The 25372-nt window shown below is 47.5% G+C and overlaps 1 protein-coding gene and 1 long non-coding RNA gene across 2 annotated transcripts in view; both read right to left on the reverse strand.

Moving 5' to 3' along the window:
• LOC135237612 (uncharacterized) overlaps positions 1–2131 on the reverse strand; it is a 35961-nt gene extending 33830 nt beyond the window's left edge. The window contains exon 1 of the long non-coding RNA XR_010324876.1: positions 1556–2131. This is a non-coding gene — a long non-coding RNA (uncharacterized LOC135237612). The remainder of the gene's footprint in view (positions 1–1555) is intronic.
• Positions 2132–14527: 12396 nt separating this feature from the next.
• Positions 14528–25372, reverse strand: part of LOC135237566 (ras-related protein Rap-1A-like) — a 38327-nt gene continuing 27482 nt past the window's right edge. Inside the window, exons 5-8 of the mRNA XM_064304815.1 lie at positions 24766–24906; positions 19421–19564; positions 17823–17941; positions 14528–15484 (exon numbers count right to left, since the gene is read on the reverse strand). Coding sequence (XP_064160885.1) covers positions 17852–17941; positions 19421–19564; positions 24766–24906 — 375 coding nt within the window. The 3' untranslated portion in view covers positions 14528–15484; positions 17823–17851. The remainder of the gene's footprint in view (positions 15485–17822; positions 17942–19420; positions 19565–24765; positions 24907–25372) is intronic.

The following is a 25372-nucleotide window of genomic DNA, read 5'->3' on the forward strand; positions in this document are numbered from 1 at the left end:
ACTCAGCTCTAATCTGTGATGAGCTCATTAAAGCAGCAGTACCAGACCCCCAACACAAAAAACAGTTAATTAAAAAATGCAAATTGCTCTCTAATACACAATGAAAGTGTTTATGTTTTTGTGACAGTAGCACCTGTTTCTTCAGGTGGGAAATTTCTAGTCATCCATTCTCAATATGCCCACGATCAGCATGTCTGGGAATTTGCCCTTCCACATTACGGTCATTGCATGTCCTCAGTTTGGCGGAGCGTGGGGGCGGACGTCGAGCCTCGTACGGCGGGACATAAGCGCAGAGTGGCTCGTCGCACAGAATGAAGAGAGACGTTTGCCCACAGCGCTGCAGAGGAGAGCGAGCAGCGGTTACCGTAACGACTGAAAGTCACTGTTCATCAATGTCAGGCAGCTCCGATTACCGCAAAACCGTACTGCCCCAGAATTATCCCGAATTAAAAACGCTATCCCCCATTAACCCTTTAAGAGTTACGCCTAAACATAGGCCTACCGAAAGTGATGTTTTATTAGCGCTTCCTCTGTAGCTCGCTCAATGTATGAGCACATCACCGCTAACAACAGGGCATCTTGTCAATTTAATCTTTGAAATGTGCACTGGTGAGTCAAAGGTCAAGACTGCTCATGTGCACCGTGCAGTAATTGGTCGAGCAGTCCATTGATTGTATACAGAAACAAGAAATAAATCACATATTGCCCATGGTCTGCGATGCGCACCGAAATCCAGGCTCGCATGTCCAGTCAGCCTTGATCTTGCTGGTCTCCAGGGGCAACACAAAACGCCACGTTCCCGCTCCTACTCTTACCAGCACTTATTCTCCCCCCATTCAATCTCTCATCCCAGAAAGTTCAGCTCAAAGACAGCCATGAAAAATTGAATGGCTGACTTTTAATATTCTTCATACAAGAAATCCCTCCATTCTCAACGCATGAATAACTGAGGGTGCTTTAGAGAGCGCTCAGTTCCACTAAAACCTTCTTTTAAAGTACTTAGCCTTTGGAGCGAATACCAGAAACCGCAACCAGCAATCCCTTTTCATGCACAGCAGTCTTATGTAGGTTGAAGCTTATCGTTCATTTTCTCAACAATAGTAATGCAGCGCACTTCCTACAGTCTATAGGATGCACACTTGATTGAATATGCCATTTCAATTCGTTGAATATGCGTGAATGGTTTATAGGTAGGCTAAACCTACCTGAAGATCTGTGCTTGTCCCTCTTTTCAGTGACAAGATTCAATCTACATCTTAATTATTTCACCATTTCACTATTTCTTCCCGAATCAAAAATAACCTGGAAATGACAAGACCAAGCAAATTATAAGATGTTTGCAAATGTAGTGCCGCTTTCATTCGCTCGTCCATAGCATAAAAAAAGCTCACGAAAAATCACCACGATTCAATTAGTTCTTGAAGCGGCATCTATTATTCTCTCAGTCCGTCGGAAATTCAGAGGCACTTTCCTCCATTACCCAGAGCCCCCCGCGCTCAACTGCCTTCTCTTGAGCTGAAGCTGAAGCTAGTAAAAAAATGGATGGTCTACTTACTTGATGGAAAGCTGTCTTCTGCCGTAACGACGTGCCTTCCACTTTGGCCAGGAAGTAGCATCCACGGACCATTTTGCTTGTAGGCCAGCCATTCTTCGTCTGTCTCCACAGATTTAAAAGTTGCACGACCACAGAAACTTGTTGGCCCTGTTCACAGTTTTCCTATGATGGCCATAGTTCTTGATCTCCGTACCTCTCACGCTCTTTCGCACTTGTTTTTTTGGTCGGTATTGTTGGGAATAGCGTCACCTGTAGTAATACTCCAGTAGTTATTTAAATTTGCCATCTCCATATACCATGTTCAATCATCGATAAGTAAGTAGCTGCTTAACTGTAGGTAGCTAATTGAGCTGTTTGTTAGCCAGGCATTCTGCATCTTGCTGCTGGGCGACACTGTACTCTCAAATGGATTGAACCATTTGAATTCTCCCGCGAGTTTCCTGATGTAGCCATCTTTGTTTTAAAGTAAAATGGATGGCGTTTGTTAGACGCGCGTGCTAGTCGAGAGCGCGTCTAACAAACGCGCGTGATAGTCGAGAGCGCGCTTTGCTGTTTAGCGTGTTTGATTTTGAGCGACGTTGCCTCTTCAATCGTACGGATGTCTTCCAAGCAAATGAGCAATTTGAATAATGTGATTTTTAAAAAATTGGTCAGTAGTGAGTTTTAAAAAAAATCAATCAGCCTTGATTAATGAGCAAAGATGAAAGTAAAACACTGTGGTCCACCAGGACCCAGACTGAGTAACAGTGCCATGTATCACCACCAGGACCCTGGGGCAGGTCCCAGTCCAAACTAATGGGTCTGTTATCAGTCAATAGCTGGTGGGGAAAAAAAGAATGTGGACCAACTAACCCAGCTTTTAATGGAACTGAATTTAGGATTAAGTCCAATTAAACAGTCCTTTGCAATATTAGAACATAAATGTTTAAAAAAACATGAAAAAATCTGTAATGGTATTAACTTCAAGTTCACTTATGATTGGCAGTTATTTTAATGGCCACACTGCTGATTGGTTAAAAGAAAAATTTCTTATATAAGGTGTCAGAAACAGCAATACCAAAGCCACTGATAGTGGACAGTATAAGAGCTTTGCTGTTTTCAGCAGCCAAAAATAGAAATGTAAATCTTAACTGAACAATAAGTCACGATTAAAACCATAGCAATTGTATTTATTAGTTCTTTTTGAGTAATGCAACAATAAAAAATGTATGATTGTGATTGGTCAGTGTCTTTAATAATTACCAGTGTTAGGCACTGCTTAGTAATGGTCTGACTTCACTGGAGATTCACAGCATTGGGAGGTGACCAATCTGGGAGAATATATGACATATTGAGGAAGGCCAAAGTAGTACCCTGTCTGTGTTCCCCACCGGCTCAAGACTCCAGACAGTCACACTGAACATGGTGTAGCCCTACCAGCTGTGCTGTCTGCCTAAACACTGTTACCCCCCACCCCCCCGCCCCCCACATCCCCCACAGCTGTAGCCTACTGCAGCCAAGGATCCTACAATGAGCTAGCCTACACTCACCCCCCCTTTCCAAAAAAATTAATCACTATCAATACCTCCTCTGTCAGCTCTGAAAAGATACTTTATTTACGCCCCCCCCCTCACCCAAACCCCCTTGGAGTCTATGACCATTTTCCAAATGAAATTGCAAGCACTGCCCCCTCCCCCCTCCCCCCGCAGTCTGGGGGGCTGAGGTCATCATTAAAGGGCTCCAGTTGCAGGGAGGGGGTGGAGGGTGGGCAGAAATTGGACATCACCAGATCCCCCCAAGAGGGAGGCATTGCCCAGACATGGATTTGCACAGGGAGCTTGGTTGATTACAGTTCAATTTAATTTGTAAAGCACGTTTTACTGAGACATGGTCACAAAGATGCAGTACAGTGGCAATACAAAAGGCAAAAAACCAGGCCTGATCCCCCAAAATGTGAACAATGGAAGTTAAAAAAAATAATAATTTTAATCTCAAATGTTGGCAAGAACCCCCCCCCCCCCCCCCCATGGGAAGAAACCTTGAGAGGAACTCGGCTATAGAGGGGGAGCCCATCCTCCACTGGCCGGTCTGGTGTTCAGAGAGTGGCTTGTCATTCTTGTGAGCATATTTCTTTTGAGTGTCTATATTTTTGAATTAACAAAAACAACGGGAAGAACATTCAAACAGTTTAAGGTCAGCATCCTATGTTGCTTGCAGCTGCCAGCTTGGGTTTAATGTTACTGTAGTCGATACAGCTTTCTTTGTAAACACCAAACAGTTAAAGACAGTACTGGTCATCCAGAATAAGAGCTTTGACTTAGCAGGTATCAATGCACATTAATACAATTAATGACATTTTACTTTTACAGCAGACTTGAAATAGAAGCGTTTGGATAAAATCTGTTCAGTTGGTCCATTCTTGACTGACGTCTACAGACACAAACTTGACAGAAAAGGTTCTCCTCTCTCGCATATTCAATCACTGAAAATAATGGGTGATAGTCGACTCATTTCCATCTAGACCGGCAGCTGTCTTCCCCGAGTTTCTTCCTCCTCGACGTTCAGAACTTCACACCTGCAAGCCGAATCGACGACAAAACACATTCATCTTCCCCTGCGTGAAAATGAGCGCATAATTAACACAGACTGAATGAAGCCAAATTGCATGTTTGTTCTCCTGATGGAAAGGAGAGGGTTTTGCGAGCCCCATTGGGGGTGGAACTGCTGCTTTCCGTCAGCCGTCAGTCCCTGTGAACCCAAACACTCGGGTCTCCGCACCGCTGACGTCCCCGCCCAGTGTGCAGGTTTAATGAGCCTCCTCCCGGTATTTCCAGCTCCCCTCATTCGCCCTTCACGTGTAGAAGGGTTACATAATTAGCAATATCACAGTAAGGCACCGCTCGTTAGCTAATTTGTTTTGTTCTATTTCTAGAGAGCATGTGGCAACACCCACCCCCATCCCCCTCTATCCCCCCACATCCCCCATCACCCCCACATCCCCCATATCCCCACATCCCCATCCCCCATCCTCACCCCCCAACCCCCATCCCCCCATCACCCCCACATCCCCCATATCCCCACATCCCCATCCCCCGATCCTCACCCCCAACCCCCATCCCCTCTATCCCCCACATCCCCCATCACCCCACATCCCCCCATATCCCCACATCCCCCATCCCCCATCCTCACCCCCCAACCCCCATCCCCCATCACCCCACATCCCCCCATATCCCACATCCCCCATCCCCCATCCTCACCCCCAACCCCCATCCCCCATCACCCCCACATCCCCCATATCCCCACATCCCCCATCCCCCATCCCCCTCCATCCCCCCACATCCCCCCATCACCCCCACATCCCCCCATATCCCCACATCCCCCATCCCCCCATCCTCACCCCCCAACCCCCATCACCCCCACATCCCCTCTATCCCCTCACATCTCCCATCGCCCTCACATCCCCCCACACCCCCATCCCCCATCCTCTCCATCCCCCATCCTCTCCCCCAACCCCCCAACCCCCAACCCCCATCCTCACCACCCCTCCCACATCCCCCCATCCTCCCCATCCTCCCCCATCCCCCACATCCCTGGAGCCCGTGCTACACAGGACGAGGCTAACAGGAAAGTGTAGTCACTATAAATCATTCAGCGTAGAGCTCTCCCAGTCAGGCCCAGCAGAGCGCTCGTACTGGATCCTGACTGTCTGCTCAGCAGAAGTGTCCAATAGGCACCGCTGACGCTTCCCCGCCGGGTAATTGTCAAATCTGGTTTAACCCCAAAATCGTTTCTCATTTCTTCCCCCATTCTCAGGGACTGAGGTTAGGAGCTTTAACCGGTTCAGATGGTTATTGTTGATGGCTGGGAATAAAATCTGCAGACGCTGCAGCCTTCATCCGAACACGGTATAAATACAGCGGCTCGGTCTTACTGGACATTACGGCACTGCTGCCATACGGTAAGAAAGAACTTTATTACGAGACAGAAGGATTCCTCTTATACTGTATGAAACAGATCGGGGTTTAAAGAGTTTCTTAATCCTAATGTCCTAGTCCTGCTCTGTACCTCAATGTACTTTTGCAGATCTACACACCTTGAGGCAAAGCACCCCTCTGATATTTATCTTTAAGTCACTAAAGCTTAATTTTTCGTAACTACCAGCTGTGTTACCCCAAAGTATGACATATGCTAACACACTACATTGTTCAAAGGGGGTGACACAAGCACGCGTATTTGTCATATTCAAGTCTGAAAAATGACAGTGACTCCCTCCTACTGTCACCGCCCCATCACCTAACCACCCAACCAGCACAGACACATACCAAGCCTTCAGACCCCAAATGGCCATTTACCTCCAGATCACTCTACAGTAGGCCAAGACCGTTAACACACAGGGAAGCGAAGCCATTCTGATTTCTGTAAGTGTGTCCTGCTAATGGGTCAATCACTTCAGCGAGTCAGGAATCAGTTTGCCACACCGTCAGCCAGGCTCTCAGGGACGAGAGGGTCAGGGGTCACCTGGGGGTCAGAGTTCACCAGCGGGCAGCTGTTTCCTGCCCCTGAAAGGGGAAAGTGACAACATTGGTCCAACAATGAAAGGTCAGCCAACCTGTCACTTTTGATATGTTGATTGCATGTTTTACGCTGATTAGCAGCCGTATTAGCATTGGCATGGCAAGTATAAGAGATGTGTGTGTAGGGTTATGCTGCGAGGTTATGCTTCTTTAGGAGCATATATCAGGCAGTTAAAATGAATAAGGTTGTAAAGTCCCATGGGCTTTGTTTTAAATGAGCCGTCTCAGGTAATGAAACGGGGCAGGCGACGCAGCAGACCCGCACAGCGAAAGGGAGAGATTCATGATGAGATAATGGCCTTAGTAGGAGGAGTCTGAATTGTAAAACGAACTGCAGTCGACAGGTCATGTCATATATTCCAGTGAAGAAGGGGTCTGGTCCACAGGTGATGGTACCTGGCAGAGACACAGCTGCGAACACCTGGAATAAAGAAAATTCAGTTTTACTGTCAGCAAATCAAAATGATCCAATCAAAATATTTTAAACAACTCGCTTTGCAGGTCATTATAAAACAAAGAGGAATGTCTCAGAAAATATGTTCAGCATACTAAAAAAAAAAAAAACTATCCATTTGGACATCGACGAGCGAGTTTAGCTCCTAAATGTGCGTGCATGCATGTGTGTGCGTGTGTGTGTGTGTGTATGTGTGTGTGTGTGTGTGCGTGTGCGTGTGCGTGTGTGTGTGTGTGTGTGTGTGTGTGTGCATGCATGCATGTGTGTGTGTGTGTGTGTGTGTGTGCGTGTGTGAGTGTGTGTGTGTGTGTGTGTAAGTTCAGTGGTTGACTGGGTTTATTTGCTACTGTGTTTTTATTGCGATTTCATGCTGACCAGGGAAAACAGGCAGATTTTTACCCAGTACAGTCTGTTCCCTGGCCAGTGTAGGGATGTCAGGGTGAGGTCTAACATTCTGTGTATGTCACAGCACGTCCCCTTCTCCCCCAGTGCCCGATCTGGGGCGTGGCTGCCAACTGGGCAATACAGGACAGCCCACTCCCCAGCGAGGCTCCTTACAGGATATTAATATTTGGGGTCACTGTTATTGTTGTATTCCCCGAAGAAACCCCAGGGACCTGGGCAAAACTCACAGCGAAGCAGAACAGGACTGATTACTGACCCCTTCTTTTTTTGAGGGGTCCTTGGTCTGTACCCCGAGCGACAAGAAATAGTCCACGCTCTACAGTTATCGTTTGCCATGACGCATTATATTTCGAGTTGTATAAAATTAATTTGAGGCTTTCTGTGAGGAGCGTTGAGAGGTATCAGTGCTGGGCAATGAACCCAGGGAAAGTGTTCAGTGGCAGCACAGAAACGGCTCCTAGGAAAGCTGGTTTACAGACGGTCATCACTCAGCGGCTTTATGGGGTTCTGTGTTGGTGGAGAAAAAACAGACTCAGCGCTGATCCATTTTCAATTAACTGCACCAGTCGACCAGTCAATCTGGGTTAGAGCTATAGGTAATGCAGTGCCGATGGAGTCTTGCGATGAAACTGCCATTTTCTGGACTCCACAGATCAGGCAATGAAGCTGAAGTCTGACCTGGAGATGGCTGCGCGGCTTCGCATAATTTCCCTTCGATTTGACTCATCCGACGGTCTGCAGTTCTGCGCTCTTGATTCTGATTCTGATTCATCCATCATGCGGGAATGTAAAGCTTTGAGTTGAATTAACACTGAATGTTTTGCTGTGCAGTTGCATACCCTCAGTATGCCTTTCTCTTCTCCCCTCGCTGGTTTTATACCCATAATTCTGGAACACGGGAAACAGGACGACATAATGGGCAGGACAGTATGACTCACAGCGTTAAAGCCGTTACGAACACGAATCAGCACACGGCTTCCTCCTCCGGGGCGTGTCACGTGACTTCACTTGTACGTTAAAATAAAGGAAAGGTCACTGAGCATCATCAGGCTTTCTTTCCTTACGATGCTCTAAATTTAAAAATCGAGGTCAGACGACTAACAAACCGTCTTGCCAAAGTGAGCTTTCATAAAACATGTCTGATCAGCCTGTGAAACATATTCTGCGATAGTATAATTACCTAATAAATTATGTTACATGACATTACAGGCATTTAGCAGACGCTCTTATCGAGAGCGACTTACACAACTCCTACACAGCATTTACGTTGTATCCAATTATACAGCTGGATATATACAAGTGCAATGCAGTTAAGTGCCTTGCTCAAAGGTACAAGAGCAGTGTCCTACCAGGGAATCGAACCTGTGACCATTAGATAACAAGACCAGTTCCTTACCCATTATATTACACTGCCGTCACTATATGCTATTTTATTAATTTTATTTAAATATCTCTTCAAAGAAGACAACACATAACGTACAAATACAGAAGAAACGGTCAGATTTAAGATGGTGGAATCTGGTTGTGAGAAACACAGACACACCTCTGTTGTGCATGTTTTCGCAGTGTTTTGAACCACATCTTTGAATTTCAGCAAAGTAACAGAACTATCAATATTTGATAGTTTTTTGCAGCATGTTCCAGACCAGAGTGCATTATAACTAAAAGCCTTGTTTCTAAATTTGGAAAATGGTTGAAGTACAAACAGTAAGTGCTGCTATTCCCTCGACAAATGAGTAGACAGGACGGAAGTTTACCTAAAATCACCTTGTAAATGAAGTAGTAATGACACGAGTCTTCAGAGTCGACCTCATTCGTCTGGCTTGAAAGAAAGTAAGCTTGAAATAGAACATTTTGAAGACTGATGGAACCCGAATATAATAAATAATATAAATCATTGTGCATTTTCAAAAATGATCTTGCTTTTTTTTTTTAAAACTATTGATTTTGTTTATTGTGTCCCTTTGTCAAATGCATTCAGCCACACAGAGGACACATGCTGAAGCATTAAGGTGTACTATTTCACTGAAAAAAATTCCCTGTTGGTTTTCCTAATTCGATATCTCCCCCCCCCCCCCCGTACTCACCCCTGCTCTGGAGAAAACCCCGGCCTCTGAAGCCCCAGTAGGCCACAGCCGGCTTCCTGTGCTCTAACCCACCCAGCGATTCACCGCAACGTCACATCAGCAGTGCACTTCTGCTAATAATGGGGGACACATTTTCAAAAAAGGACATTAGACTGGCCAGAAATTTTCCACACTCCATCATTTTTAAAAAGTCACTGCAAACTGAGTCGAACAGAGTCGACTGGTGTGGCGTGGCAGTTGGTTCCAGACAGACGTAAGCTTGACAGACACACGATACAAACAGGTCCGTCTCCAAATTGAAATTATACCCGAGTTTTAAATGTGTATTTATCATTTTTTCTTCCATCTCCATGTAAATTTTGGGTAAACCTCTAGTTCCAATTCCCCCTATTACCATCACATCCGTCCTGTATGACTTCAGTATTTACTGTGGATTTTGAAAAGCTTTATTCCTAAACGTTCATTTTGTTCTCCCTGTGCACTGAGCGTGTGTTCAGGAGAAGGACATGTGTTGTTTTGTGTCTTGTGCTGTTCAGGATGATAATTATCCTCCACAGATTGGCCTCTCTAGTTAGATCAGGGTCGTTGGGTTTATGAGTGCAGCTGAGCTGTGTGTCTGTGTAGCGTGGTGCATTACTCACATGCAAACAGTGCACACAGATGTTTTACAAAATGCACATTATTTACCATGTCGCAGATGCAGCACCAGATGTGGATCTGCACACACACTTTACTGTCACACAATTTAAACTAATCATTCTAATGCAGATCACATTCCTTTTTTTCATCTAAATTATCCTCTAATTGCTAAAAGGTTAAAAGATACTCAGTGTGTGGCCCTGTGGCTAATAAAAGCTGCTTTGGAACGATTAAAAGATTATCAAACTCTTGCAAATACTGCAACTGCACCAAAAAAAAAAAATTTATATAAAACTGGGCCTTAAAGCACTTACATATTCTGTGGCTGAAAACTGAACAGCAAGACAAAGGATGTAAAAAGTATTCAAGAAGTAGTAAACTGAATAAATCCAACAGGCAGCAGACCAGAGCGGGAAACTAAACAAGTGCATTAGTTCAAGGTGCAGAGGTGCAAAAGAAACACACTAGAGTGAAGTAAAGATCGTAGTGCCAGAAGTGACCACATAGATCAGGACTCCAACCCTGTAGGGTGACCTGTTCAGCAAACAAACAAACAATCCTGCCAAGTACAAACTAGCACTGAAATCACATTTGCCTAATCAGAATCAGACAAAAACAATCCTGTCAAATAAAAAGTAACGTGATCGCATTAGCCTAACTAGGTACATTGAGCCAAACTATAGGCTAGGGAGGGGTGGGGAGAGGTGCAGCCTGAAGAGATGAGCACTGAGTGCAGCACTGAGCATGCGCTGAAACATTTGGGGTTGTGATGTGGAAAAGGCCGCTGCTCTCGCCCTTCAGCGTCTAACGGTGTCAGACGGGCGGAGTCGCGACCTTTCCTCGTTCCTGAGCCCGGCGGCGCTAACTCACCGCTAACGTGACCGTGTGGTTGGAGGCTACGCTGAGAATTACAGGGGTTTTTTTCTTCTGGGAAAGAGGGGGCGTTAGTACAGAAGGAGAAAGTCTTTCTCTTTTATGTTTCATCTTCCTGTTTTTCTTTTATTCCAAACTGAAAGTCTATCTGCCCAGTGCGTGGAGTAGCATGAGTGCTCTCTAAAGCAGGGCCGGCCCAACGCTGTTCCTGGAGATCTACCGTCCTGTACGTTTTCATTTCAACCCTAATTTGGTGCATCTGATGCTGCTAATTAGCAGCTCAATGAGATCTCTAGCTTTTGAATGTGAGGTGTGATTTGTTAGGGTTGGAGTGAAAACCTACAGGACGGTAGATCTCTAGCTGTGGAATGAGGTGTGCTTTGTTAGGGTTGGAGTGAAAACCTACAGGACGGTAGATCTCTAGCTGTTGAATGTGAGGTGTGCTTTGTTAGGGTTGGAGTGAAAACCTACAGGACGGTATATCCCTAGCTTTTGAATGTGAGGTGTGCTTTGTTAGGGTTGGAGTGAAAACCTGCAGGACGGTAGATCTCCAGGAACAGGGCGGGGCAGCCCTGCTCTAATTCATGCACACAGCCTTTCCTGTCACTCTGCAGTCCACCGGCTGTGCCGCGCAGCCATGGAACACTGAGCTACAGGCTGTACTTCACTGACCTTCAGTCTTGGTCCTGGAGAGCCGCAGGGTCTGCTGGGTTTGTTGTTTCTTTTTTCACCTTAATATCAGCAGCCAGTTCAGACCCGAGAAACCAGGTGAGGTGAGTTACCTGTGTAATAAACTGCTTTAATTGATCAACTAAGTGCCGAATAACAACACAAAACCAGCCGACCCTGCAGCTCTCCAGGACCAGGAATGAAGGTCACCGCTGCAGCTCCAGACCTGGAAGTAAATCATTTCTGGAGTGACCCCCTTGCCAGGTCACGTGTCCGCTGATGAAAGCGCTCGCATTTGATTACCGGCTCACGCCGGGTGTGGTAATGCAAGGAGACAGATCAGACTAGCCGGCCTTTGAAATGTCACCTCCGATTGCCCCAGGAAGCAGAGCGCTTTAATGTCAGGCATTAATTAATCAGAGCGGACCAGAACCAAATTAAAACAGTCTGCTCGCTACACAGAGGGAGACCGAGGGGAGAAAACAGAGGAGGGATTACGAGCAGAGACCAGACTTACTGCAGTCTCTGATCCATTTAAAGGGGTGCAATTAGAGAGCCTTTTAAAAAAACCAATAAACACAAACACTGATTTTCGGCTGTCGTGATTGCTTCAATTCCACTGAGATACTGTTAGCGTTTGAGGCTATAAGCTTCAGATCTATTAATATGCAGCTCAGGAACACAAGACAGCTTTTAATAAGTCACTCACTCGCACACTTTAGTAAGAGTAACTGGCATCTACACTTGAGTAAGATTTTAAAAAATAAAACTGAAAGATAAATGTAAAGTGGCTGGATAGCGTTGGGCCACCTTGGGTGGCTGGTAAACACAAGTATAGCAGCATCTGGACTTCCAGAAGCATGTGGAACTGCTCACCCATTAGTTCCTCTGGGTCACGCGTGATCTGCAGTTTGCTCGGAAGGATCCCGTCGTTCCTCTCATTTCTTAAAAGTGTTTAGAACGGCCATGGACGATTTGCTGCCTGTCTGGGTCGTGACCTCTGACCTCGAGGTCAGGAAGGTGTGGGTTTTACTGAGAATTCCGTCACATTCACTGTGTAACTGGGGTCATGGGGACAGGCAGGAAGTCATTATTCCATGTGCACCAAGCAACAAAAAAAAAAAAAAGAAGAAAAAAAAAAAGACAAGTTTTTTTTTTACATAAAGGGCCCCAGCTCAGATGCACTGCTGCAGGCCCCTGCTCAACACGAGGCCTTGGGGTCTCTACCCCTTGCAATAACAGCTGAATTTAAAATGCCCCCCCCCCCCTCGTATTCTTCCTGGAGAAGCGCTGCCGCGCGCTAAAAATAAACATGGGGGCTCCGCTGCTTCTCGGCCGTGCGATCAGACCCTGTCCTCCGGCGCCGCGGCGGAATGCGCGTCAGACACGCTCCAGTAAGCGCATCGCACCATGCGGCGTCACGCAGAACGCTGCAGCCTCTCCGCCCGGGTCAGCGTGCAGCCCCCTCTCCATCTGCACCGCTGGGGGGCAGGGAAACGGCATCGGGCCTGCACATTAACACACTGCACATTAATACAGTAAAGAACACACTGCACATTAACACAGTAAAGAACACACTGCACATTAACACACTACAGAACACACTATGGAGGACCACTATTACACATGAACACACTACAAAGCACACTCCACATTAACACACTGCACATTAACACAGTTCACATTAACACACCACTGAACCCCCAACACACTACACATCAACCCACTTCAGAGGACCCATACTACATATTAACACAGTACAGACAACACCTCCATACCCCCACCAAACCCCCCCTTCGTATCCCCTCCTCCTCCCTAGTCCACGGCATGCCAGCCCCCCCACAGACACACAGAGATCCCCATCCCGCTCATCACTAGAGCAGCGGAGCACGGCTCACTCCAGCACAGGCAAACCTGCTTCCCTTTCAGTTAAAAATTATTACCCACAATCCCTTGCATCTTTCCTGACGTCCCCCCTCCTCCGGAGCCTTCTGTGACGCGGCGCGGGCAGACAGTCGTGCTCGGAGGCGGAGGTGATTCATGCGAACTGGCAGACGTTAAAAAAAGAAAGACCCAGAAAAGGCGGACGCAATTAGCCGCTCTCAAAGCAGCGGTAACATAAAACACATAAAATAAAGAAATTATTCCAGCATATTAACAGCTGTACGAGACGCATAGCTGCATTTTCAAAGTTCCCACAAAGATTTTTTAGGTTTCAGAATTTACCGGGAAATCAATTTCGGTTCACTCTGAATCCGTGGAATCTTGGAACCGTGTATGACAGGGGCATACTCCATGTTGGCGTCTGGTTTTTAAAAATCTAAATCATGACAACATGACCAATTCACCTGAAGCGGTTTGTCACCATCCCTGCAATTAGGCGTTTAGTCTTTATTAATTAATAAGATTCCTCAGAACCTGCTGGTGCCAATCTCACAGCAAACAGGGAGTGTTGTTGTCAGTCTCCTGTGCCTGAGGTCAAATGAATCACATTAATGTCGCGTTTAATAACCTTAATAACTCAAATACAGGCTGCAGTTCATCAGTCAGAGGGCAGCAGTTTTTTTTAAATCAGAACAACCCCATTTTTTTTCCCACATCAGGTGCTTTGCATAGGCCGTTTAAACTCACCGATGACCACGCTGAGCTTCAGTCTGTTGGTTTTGTGATTTTGTTCTGATAAAACACTGCCACCTAATGGTCGAAAGAGTAATTGTCCTATCTAGTGAAAACAAATCTTGTTCAATGTACAGAAAATGTTGTTCTTTTAAAAGATAATACTGAATTCCAGAAACAGCATGAACTTTTTCAAAAATCACAGTGGACCGTGCCTGTGTCAGTGAAAAACCTTCTCTAAGAACCACAGTGACATTGACATGAAATATGTTTATTTACTTTATACTGAATACTGAAAGGTAAAAAAACAACCCTGTCACTCATTTCCTTAAAATGTCAACTGATTTCACACATTGAATACACAAGCCTTTCCTGCCCCACATGATGGTACTGATGGATCTAGCACAACTGGCTTCCATGTTTAAGCACTAAACTACACACAAAATGGCGTTCAGTCAATCAACTGCAGTTTTAGTGTCTTTCTTTTTTGTTTTTTTTAAACACAAAATTGAGTTTTTCCTTCAGTCGATCCCTAGGCTGGGCACATGCAGCAGTGTTCATGCCTGTGTGGATCCAAACATAAATGACATCTTATGTTTAAAAGCAAGAGACATTGTCTCTGTGACCTGGGCGTTGGTGTCCAGCCGAGCGGACAATAAGACCACGGACAGAGGGGTTTATAAAGAAGTCACTCGCATTGGGGATGTTTATTATCTTATATGAGGCAATTACGCACAAACAGGTCCAAACAAATAAATACCTAGTTACCAAGCTGCATTCGAACATGAATAAAATTAAATACAATGACCAAAATAATGAAAATGTACTAAAATTTAATCATTCATATCATTCAGAAGAGCAAGAAAAATTACTGTTGACAGGAAGAAGACAAGAAGCAATATTAGAGTTGGTTTAGTAGAATATATCTGAGCTTCAAGACATAGAAATCAACTCTTCATTATCCCCCTCCCCAATTTCTCATTATAAAAGACCCTTCTTCTAAAGCATTTCGATGCTGAAGGGAACCGGAAATATATTATGGGAGATATGAAAGCAGTGTGGCTTTATATATAAAATAACGTCGCTTTAGAAAGGTGGTGTTTTCAGACGAGGAAGTCCGTGGTTTCGGGAACACAAAAATATATGGCGTTTTGATCTGTTACTGTCGACACCGTCGGAGCGGAGAGCAGAGAATTCTCGTTTTTTAAAAAGGGGCGTATTTCAACTGGATTTCGACTTGCAATATCTATAATCACACCAACACGAGTCCACACTGGTCCGAAGGTTTACGCATTTTACCGTCGCACAACTAAATTCAATCCGTCCATGTCTCTGAATAAGCTACTGCAAGGAAGAAATACCGCAGTCTCTCTCTCTCTCTCAGCTTTCATTTGCTTTTAAAAAACGATGATGGTGGAGAAAATGGAGCAGCCATTTCAGAGGCCAGAGTTTCCAAATAGTTCTTCAGGCTGGTAGAAAAAGCTGAGAGGACTTTGTGAGACATGTTGAAAGTTGGTCGTAACAAATCCACTTCTCTCTCTTCCGATGTCCTTTTTTTTTTTTTTTTTCCTTCACTGATGGAGTTGGAATGCAGGCACGTTCCAATAGAGCAACAGTTCTTCATTACAGCGATCTGTGGGACAGAGGAGCATGCAGATAAATTAGATTTAATGAGCACAGGTCATTCACCCATCACAGCTTGCTGTGTTACACTGTGATACTGTGTTTAGGGTTGCAACGGATCAGAAGATTTTTTGGTAAATTCCCAAAACTTTCTAGGAATTTCCTGGAAACCATCTGCTATTCCCGAAAACTTTACACATGGAAAGTTTCAGCCCTGTCGCATCACAACCACAAGTTTTCTCAAGATATGAATGAAGAAACATTTCCTCTCAGGGCACAAACACTGGTTATTCGAATTATCCATAGATTTCACATTTTGGAGATTAATCCCATTCCTGATAAATTAAATTAAGAGTAAAAATGGGTCATCGGATGCCAAGACATCTGACACAATAGAAAACTAAACACTAAGAGACAGAAATGTGTATAATAAACTAGTAAAACCTACTGCTGTTCAACCATCACTGCCATTAAACCTCACTGTGGCAACATTGCCCCCTGCTGGACAAGTCTGGTCCCTGTCTGGATTTTCACTCGCCTTCTCTCTGTAGCAGGGAATCAGGCAGAACTAGAAACTACCTATTTCGTGAAAACAGTGTGGATGGAATTGAGTATTCATTGGCGACATAGCTATCTTGCTAGACTAGAGGATTGTAACTAGCTACTACAAGCATAAACTAGTGCTAGTTCGCATTAATACAGCAACCTATAACAGGTGGTATTAAAGAATCAAAATCTTAGTGAAATGAAGACTGCCTGTAAAAGTCTACTTTGGTTGATAGTCCTGTAGAAAAAATGCTACATATGCCCATTTTGTTCACATAATTTTGAAGATGGCCAGGCACATAAATTATATAAACAAATGTGAACAATTAAATATACATTCAAAATCCAAATTCTAATGGACAGATTTTATCTTTAAATCCTCAAACCCTTGAAAGCCAATGATATGTAGTAAAAATGTCTGAAGTGTATTAAATATGTATTTCAAAACAGAGAGAAGCCATTTCCATGTATAATCTGCAGTGTGTTAAAATGGAGAACATCAAGCTTCATGCTCCCAGCATGCAGTGCGAAGCGAGGGAGCCAAACAATCTTGCAGCACAGTTCCCAACATGACTAACATGAACAATCCAGCCCCACCATATGGCACAGGTGCGTGCTGACAAGTTTCCCCTGCATGTGATCGCTCCGTGAATAAGCTGCAGCGTGATTGGCTAACAGATCAGCACCGGGTCCAGCAGACCTGCTGCTCCTGCTGACCACTCCATCCGGTACCACCGACAGAACAACACAAGCGCTGCAGCAACACCACTGTCCTCTAGCAGGTGCAATCTCTCTCTCTCTCCCTCACTCTCTCTCTCTCTCACACTCCCATTCTTTCTCTTGTCTAATACTCACTCTTTTGCAGTCCTTTCTCCCTCCTTATCTCCCTCCCTACCTGTCTCTCTTTCTTTCTCTCTCGCTCGCTCTCTCTCTCACACATACACACACACACATACACACTCACACACACAAGGCGTGAGGCAGTGTTACACTATTAGCCAGTTTGCTAAGCATCCAACCAGGAGGCTCATACAGCTCAGAAAGAGGAGATCTTAAAACAGGCAGCATACACAACATTGCCACTCAGATGCCCAAATATGACCACCCCCTCTAGGAAATACAATGAGTGAGCGGGATGTTGGGTAGAGATCAAACACCTGTGTGAACCAATATTTAAATTACTGACTCACTATAAATAATCGCTCACTGTAAATGCATGCAGTCACACTGTTCAACCAGCAGATGGGGCTGTTACCCACCAGCTGCTGCTAGAGAGACAAAATTCATGACCCGAGACCAAATAAATGCAATCAATCAATAAATGATTGCAATCAACCAATAAATCCATGAACTAATAAAGACAGCAGCTATTTTAGCACAATATAAAGAGGTGGCTGAAAAGAAAAAGCAAACGGTGTGTTACGCAATTCACAAGAAGCCCGTCAAACCTCCGAAGGGGTTCTAGAGGAAACGTAAAACCCAGGAAAAATGTTTAGTCGGATATACTAGACTCCCTTTACATCAGTGTTCCCAAAAGGAAACTACGGAAGTAACAATGACCTGCTGTGTTCAAGGCCGTACATAGTACTTAGTCACTTCCCAGCAATTCATTTTCAATTACTCAACTTTTTCCACGAAATTCTCAAACCGCCCTCAAAGACGTTAAATGCTTATTAAACGGTAAATTTATTTTTGCGGTAATAACCACGAAGGCACGGGGGAAAAGGGCAGCAGAGGGCAGCGCACTCCCAGCGTCGCGTCGGCTCCCTCTGCTGGTGCGAGGCGGTACTGCGCAGACTCACCTGGCTCAGAGCTGATGCTGGAGGAAGCCTTAGAGCAACACGCAGTTGGATTTCTTCTTCGCCTTCTTCTTTTCCACTGGCGTTTTCCTATTTATCTGTCTGACCAGGTCATAGAAGATCTGCAACAGGACAAAGGCACGGGTGAACTGCCGTCTGACAGGGTAAACGCACCATACCCGGAGCTAATCTTTATTCCTGCTCTATCCTCTCCCCTCCTCGACTTTTCCATTTCCTTAGGGGACACCGTAGTGACATCATCACCCTGCGCCAAGAATCTCGGAGTGATGATGGACAACAGGCTGTCCCTCTCCAACAACATTGCAGCAGTAACCCGGGCATGCAGATTTTTCCTATACAACATCCGCAGAATCCGCCCCTTTCTCACCACCTACTCAACCCAGCTCCTGGTCCAAGCAATGGTTCTATCCCGCCTGGACTACTGCAACTCTCTTCTGGCTGGACTACCGGCATCTGCCACCAGACCCCTGCAGCTCATTCAGAATGCTGCGGCTCGTCTGGTCTTCAACCTCCCCAGACACTCCCACGTAACTCCCCTGCTCACTACCCTCCACTGGCTGCCTGTTATAGCTCGCATCAAATTCAAAACATTGGTCCTAGCATACCAGGCAGTCAAGGGATCAGCCCCAGCATACCTTCACAAGATATTCAAACCCTACATGCCAGCCAGATCCCTCCGTTCTGCTACCTCAGGACGCCTAGCACCTCCCCCTCTTCGCACCTGCACTTCCAGAACACGTCTCCTGTCTGTTCTGGCCCCACGATGGTGGAATGACCTCCCTGTGGAGGTCAGAACAGCTGAGACTGTGACCCATTTCAAACGACGACTGAAGACCCACCTCTTCAGGCTGCACCTCTCCCCATCCCTCCCTTCCCCCTGTAAATGACTAAAACTTAGGGTTGTAACTAGGCAGCTGTTTCATAGGTGACTTAGTCGATGCGCCTGTCTTAACGACTAATTGTATTTTTATTTATTTTTATTTTTCCATAGATTGCGTTGTTGCCGTTCTCGTTATTAGTGTTAATCAGTTTAACCATCAGGGTCCAAGTTGAACTATGCGGTTGTTCCCTGTACTTGGACCGGTACTTCTCTCTAGGGTTTTCGTCATACTTGTTCCTGGTTATGGTTATACACTTTGTTTTACGTCGCTCTGGATAAGAGCGTCTGCCAAATGCCTGTAATGTAATGTAATGTAATACCCCCGGAAAGATGCCCCAGCAGGGCAGTTTGTGCCCCCCCAAATATGACAGACCACTACAAGCTTGGGAGGGGCCATTCAAATAAAACTAGGCTTCCAAACTACAGAGGAAAACTGTTTTAAAAAACATTGGTAGCCAGTACTGAATCCTGACTGGGCAAACTGTACCCATAAAAATATTCATTTGATACGTAATCAGTGTCACAACAATTTCAGCAACGTCACACAAACACACCATTTATGCTTCAAACGGACATTTCCAGCCTGGGTATCTGAGACCAGTGCACTCGTCCCGCCCTGAGAGTTAAACCATAACCAGGTTTCACTGTGAGGGGGCAGTGAAGTCTCAGGTTCGGGGGAAAGGACTCAGGAGGTTCTTACGTCGAGAACGTTGATCTTGGACTTTGCCGAAGACTCTAAAAAGGCACAGTGGTTCCACTGCCGGGCCAGGTTCTGGCCCTGCTCCTTCCCCACCACCCGCTCCTCCTCCAGGTCACACTTGTTCCCCACCAGGATCATGGGCACCTGCAGGGAGGGCGGGGTGGGGGGGAGGGGGTTAGGGAAGGGTAGAAAGAAACATGACAAGCGATAAATCGGCCAATCTGCCACAGCGGACATCCAGCTGAAAGAGTCTAACCACAGGCCACTGTAGAGAGACCTTTCCCAGAAAAACACAGGTGTGTTTTCATAGCCCCTGTGAACACCCGCAAGCTTTAAAACTATCCAAATTTGTATTATAATATACGTAAAGAATAAATTACTTTTGACAGGCTTCAATATTCCGATAATAACTCAATACTCCGCTAATTATTTAAGCAGTGCAGCGGAGGGAATATGAAACTGAGTTCATCTGCCACATCTGAAGAATAAAATTCAGCGAAGTTGACAGCTCCCCTGTCTCCAGCTCGCTTTTCCCTCCTGAACGTACATTTTCCAGAAGTTTCTCAGACACAGCAGACGGAAACAGGGCTCTCTCTCTGACTGCTAAGCAGAGCTGGGCGGTGTGACTGCCGGGTCATTCTGCGAGCGTCACAGCCAGCAACTTCATTCAGCGAAAGAGAACGTTACACCTCAGCACAGAGCGAACAGACTCACACTCACACACACACACACTCACACACACCCTCACACACACTCACACACACACTCACACACACTCACACACACTCACACACACACACACACACTCACACACACTCACACACACTCACACACACTCACACACACTCACACACACTCACACACACACACTCACACACACACACACACACTCACACACACTCACACACACTCACACACACACACTCACACACTCACACACTCACACACTCACACACTCACACACACACGGCGGACGCGGTGTTACGGGTTGTTTTATTCCCTAAGGACCACCCGCACAGGGACAAAGCTCCAGTGTAATTCAGTTCAATAGTTCATATCGCCTCTGTCTCAAGTGCGCGTCATAAAAACATGAAGGCTCTCCTTTGATTGGTCGGTCCCGTGCGGGTCCCTCTGTGGAAGCGAATGAAAGGACTCCGCCCCCGGTGGCCCGTAACGGGGGCCGTTTGAAAGATACGGCCCGGAGCCCAAAACGGACCCTGATTGGGCCCTGGGGAACGCCCCCCGTCTCCGTCAGGGCGAACCCCATTTCAGCGTTACAAAAACCAGCGGGACAGACGGACGCCCGAGAGCCGGGCTAAGGGGAAGGAACTACGGACAGGCCGAGAGCAGGGGTAAAAACAACAGAGCTGAGGGGGGAGGGGGGGAGGGAGAGAGGGAGGGGGGGAGGGAGGGAAAGAGAGAGTGGGAGAGGGAGTGGGGGAGTGAGGGAGTGAGAGAGGGAGTTGGGGAGGGAAGGAGAGAGCAAGAGAGAGAGGGAGTGAGTGAGGGACAGAGTGGGGAAGGGAGGGAGAGAGGGTGAGAGGGAGGAGAGAGCGGGGTGGAGAGCGGGAGAGAGGGAGGGGGAAAGAGAGGGAGGGAGAGAGGTAGGGGGAAAGAAAGGGAGGCAGACAGGGAGAGAGAAAGTGGGGGAGGGAGGGAGAGAGCGAGTGAGAGGAGTGGGGGAGAGCATTAGGGTCGGTGATAAGCGTTAGCGTTAGGGTTTGCGTCAACGAGGTCAACCGCGAACGCAGTCAGCCTGAGCGGGAGGTCAGAAATCAGCCCACAGACATTTAAACGCACATAAGCCCGCAAAATCAGCCTCAGCCATCAACTGATGTCATCTAAACGGCTTCCATATTTCTGAACAAGTCTCAGTCGCTTATGAGAGCAGGCGCAGGCCGCGCTGGACCTCAGTGTAGAGCCACACTGGCAGTTAAGGGAGGGGGGAGAGACCGCACGTTCCGGCAGTTTAAGGATAAAATCAGCTTTCTGCCTGGGTCTGGGGCATGGCCATTTCCATTCCAGAGAGGGAGGGAGGGAGGGAGGGAGAGGAGAGAGAAAGAGAGAGAGAGAGAGGGGGAGGGAGAGAGGAGGGAGGGAGGAGGGAGGGAGGGGAGAGGAGAGGAGGAGGAGGAGAGAGAGAGGAGAGGGAGGGAGAGAGAGAGAGAGAGGGAGGGAGGGAGGGAGGAGGAGAGAGAGAGAGAGAGAGGGAGAGGGAGGGAGAGAGAGAGAAGGAGGGAGGGAGGGAGGGAGAGACAGGGGGAGAGGGAGAGAGAGGGAGGGAGAGAGAGACGGGGGAGAGAGAGAAAGACGGGGGGAGAAGGAGAGAGAGGGAGGGAGGCAGAGAGGAGTAAGAAAGAGCAAGAGAAGAGAAGGGGTGGACAGAGAGAGAGGGAGGACAGCAAGAGTAAGAATGAGACAAGAGAGAAAGAATGTGAGAGTCCATATGTGCATGTGTCCGTGTTAGCGCGCGTGTGTGTGTGTGTGTGTGTGTGTGAGTGCGCGCGCGTGTGTGAGATAATGCGAGCAAGGAGAGTGGGAGTGAGAAAGACAGAGAGGGGAGGGGTGGCCAGGTCTGTTAGGAGAGTTTCTAGGAAAACAGGAAACACTTCAGGAGTGAAATGCACACTAGACAGCAAAACATTTCAGGCTGAGTTCAGGGAGTTGTAGGGAGCCCGTTCCCCAGTGCATACCAGTCAATGAGAGCAAAGGATGCTGGGAGTTGTATTTTATCATAGTGGAACGATGCAGAGGGAACACCTTGCAGAAGGGCGGGGGGGGGGGGGGGGGTGTTTATAATGACCACAGGGAGAACCGTGGCCTGATGTTTGGAGTCCAAACAAGCCCCCCTACTACCCACCACCCATCCCCCAAAAACCGGGACACATAATGAAGGTTGTCTGGGGACAGAGTGAAAACACGGGCTGGTATTTCCACACAAACACCAGGAGCAGCGGCCCTGTCCTGCCCCGAGACCGGCAGGCAAGTTCAGCCCAACAACCTCAGGATGTCCTCTGACCAATCAGCAGCTTCACTTTCCACAGTGACTTTCCACAGTGAATCTACCCAACAACAGCCGGCCCAGAACAGCCAATGGAAATGCTTGAAAACGAGCACTGGAAAATGATGTGCAGTCCCTCGCAAATGAACGTAAATGTGCCACTCGCTGGATAAACATGCGACATACTCCCACCCTTCCCTTTGGTCTTATTCTCTCAAAAACCATCTAAAGGGCCTTCAGAAAAAGTCAGGGCCAGCTGATGCTGCTATACAATGCTTTTATTTGACGTATTAAGCCAGGTTGGAGCAGCTAGCAACCGTGGCCTTTGTACCACGCTGCTGGGCGGCAGTGTAGCATAATGAGTGAAGAGCTGGTATCGTTACCTAAAGGTAACCGGAGCCCCCCCAGCCCTCAATGCCTTTCAGGCGGGCGCTGTCGGGGGGGGGGTGGGGGGGGTGCAGCCGCGAGCCTCGAACGGTTGCTCCAGCGGGACTGACGAAAGGCCTCGAAACAGGAAGTGGACGGGACGGGGACTGAGCGTCACAGGAAGAGAGTGAACGGCGGTGAGATGAACGGATTTCTAAACGGAGATCTACTGCTGCTGCATCGGCCAATCGGAAAACAGCTCAGAGCTGACTCAGCTGGAGGGGAAATTAAACACATAGTCACATGCACCTAAAGGGCCAATAAAAATGATTTGGGACAAGCCTGAAGCAAATCAAAGAAGCTCTGGCTCCGTCCTCCCATCGCACAAGCCCCGCCCCCCCACCCCAAGCACTCTCCAGGGGCTGTGCTGGACACAGAGAGCGGGCTGCCTCCTGGCTCTCTACACATATTCCCAAAAATGGGCATCGCTCCTACGGGACGCCTACAGAGACAGAGGAATCCAGAACAATCTCTGCTCTGTAAAATTATGAGATCACAGCAGGAACGGGCAGCAGGCTAACAGGCTACCAGGCTAAGCTAGGCACAGTCCCCAGTGCAGACACAGGCTAACAGGCTAAGCTAGGCACAGTTCCCACTGCAGACACAGTCCCCAGTGCAGACACAGGCTACCAGGCTACCAGGCCAACAGGCTAAGCTAGGCACTGTCCCCAGTGCAGACACAGGCTACCAGGCTAAGCTAGGCACAGTCCCCACTGCAGACACAGGCTAACAGGCTAAGCTAGGCACAGTCCCCACTGCAGACACAGGCTAACAGGCTAAGCTAGGCACAGTCCCCACTGCAGACACAGGCTAACAGGCTAAGCTAGGCACAGTCCCCACTGCAGACACAGGCTAACAGGCTAAGCTAGGCACAGTCCCCACTGCAGACACAGGCTAACAGGCTAAGCTAGGCACAGTCCCCATTACAGACACAGGCTAACAGACTAAGCTAGGCACAGTCCCCATTACAGACACAGGCTAACAGACTAAGCTAGGCACAGTCCCCATTACAGACACAGGCTAACAGGCTAAGCTAGGCACAGTCCCCACTGCAGACACAGGCTAACAGGCTAAGCTAGGCACAGTCCCCACTGCAGACACAGGCTAACAGGCTAAGCTAGGCACAGTCCCCTCTGCAGACACAGGCTGTAGTGTAGGGTAGCAGTTAGGGCCCTGGGTTCCCAGGTGGAACGGTGCCATTGTACCCTAAAGTACTTAACCTGAATTACTTCAGTGAAAAAGCTGTATAACTGGACTGTATGTAAAAGTTTCTCTGGATAAGAATATCTGCTAAATACTGAAATATAAACATAAATGTAAATGTGGACGGGGGTGGTGTCTTTGCTGTTGAGCTGCACAACCCTACAGGCTGTCTAGCCGCCAATAACCAAGAACTACCCTCAGGGGGGAGGGACTGTAAATCAGTTTAAGACAGTCAGGCAGTAAATTACAGTGCCTCCAGCAGTAACGAGAGGAACTTGCTTGGCAGATGCAGTGTTAGAGTAACTCTGCACCCTTCAAATCACCCAGTCCAGCCAGGCTGCTCACATTTCCCTGCAAACCCCACGGGTATCCACATCAAACAAAAAAACAAAACAAAAAAAACTACATTACCCACAATGCATCTACAGCCCCACAGGGACAGATTCCTGAAACGGGAATGGGCCTCACAGCGGGAGAGGAGAGGCCCAAAGCCGCAGTGACCCGTGTAACACTGACTCGAGGAAACGGATCGGGGAATTCAGTCCAGAGTGCGCCGACGGGGTGAGTCAGAGATTTCACGCCCGTGTTCCGGAACGTTCCAATCAGAGAGCGGCCCGGCGGCGGCACTTCGAGGGGGCACCTCGGAATCGGGTCACCGAACCGGGACCCCCCCCCCCCCCCGCGGGGGCGGGACAGAGACCGCGGTCTGACTCACATCCTCCGTGTCCTTCACTCGTAGGATTTGCTCCCTCAGGTCCTGGAGGTCGTTGAAGGTGGACTGTGCCGTGATGGAGTAGACCAGCGCGAAGCCCTGTCCATTCTTCATGTACAGGTCCCGCATCGCCGTGAACTGCTCCTGGGGGGGGGAGGGGGAGGGTGGGGGCTGTCATTTCCCATCAACCTCAATCTTGTCCAGCCGTCCCCACACGCGCCTTGCTTCCAGGGATCTTAAAGCATTCAGATATCAGATACCCCTCTTGTGCCAAGCTAAAGCCCCTGCTGGCGTCTGCTAAATGTCTCTACGGTACTGCTGCCAAAACACACAAAAACACAAAACCACTCAGAGTCACGATTTAGAGCTGAAATGCAATGCTGTGATAGGCCGCCGCCTTCAGACAGATAAGGAGCTCACTGCCCATTTCGGAGGGGAAAAACGGTCAGCCCGCTCTTCACTGAAGAGGGACACCCAACTGAAGCACTTTGCCCAAATGAAGGGCTCTGAGCATGAATCTCACGCTGTGTGTAAAAACATCCTGAGGCAACTTTAGGAAAAGCAACATAAAATCCCTTAAACCCCGTTAAGATGTTTCTATCATATATGG

Source organism: Anguilla rostrata, chromosome 13 (genome assembly GCF_018555375.3).
Source record: "Anguilla rostrata isolate EN2019 chromosome 13, ASM1855537v3, whole genome shotgun sequence".
Lineage (NCBI taxonomy): Eukaryota > Metazoa > Chordata > Actinopteri > Anguilliformes > Anguillidae > Anguilla > Anguilla rostrata.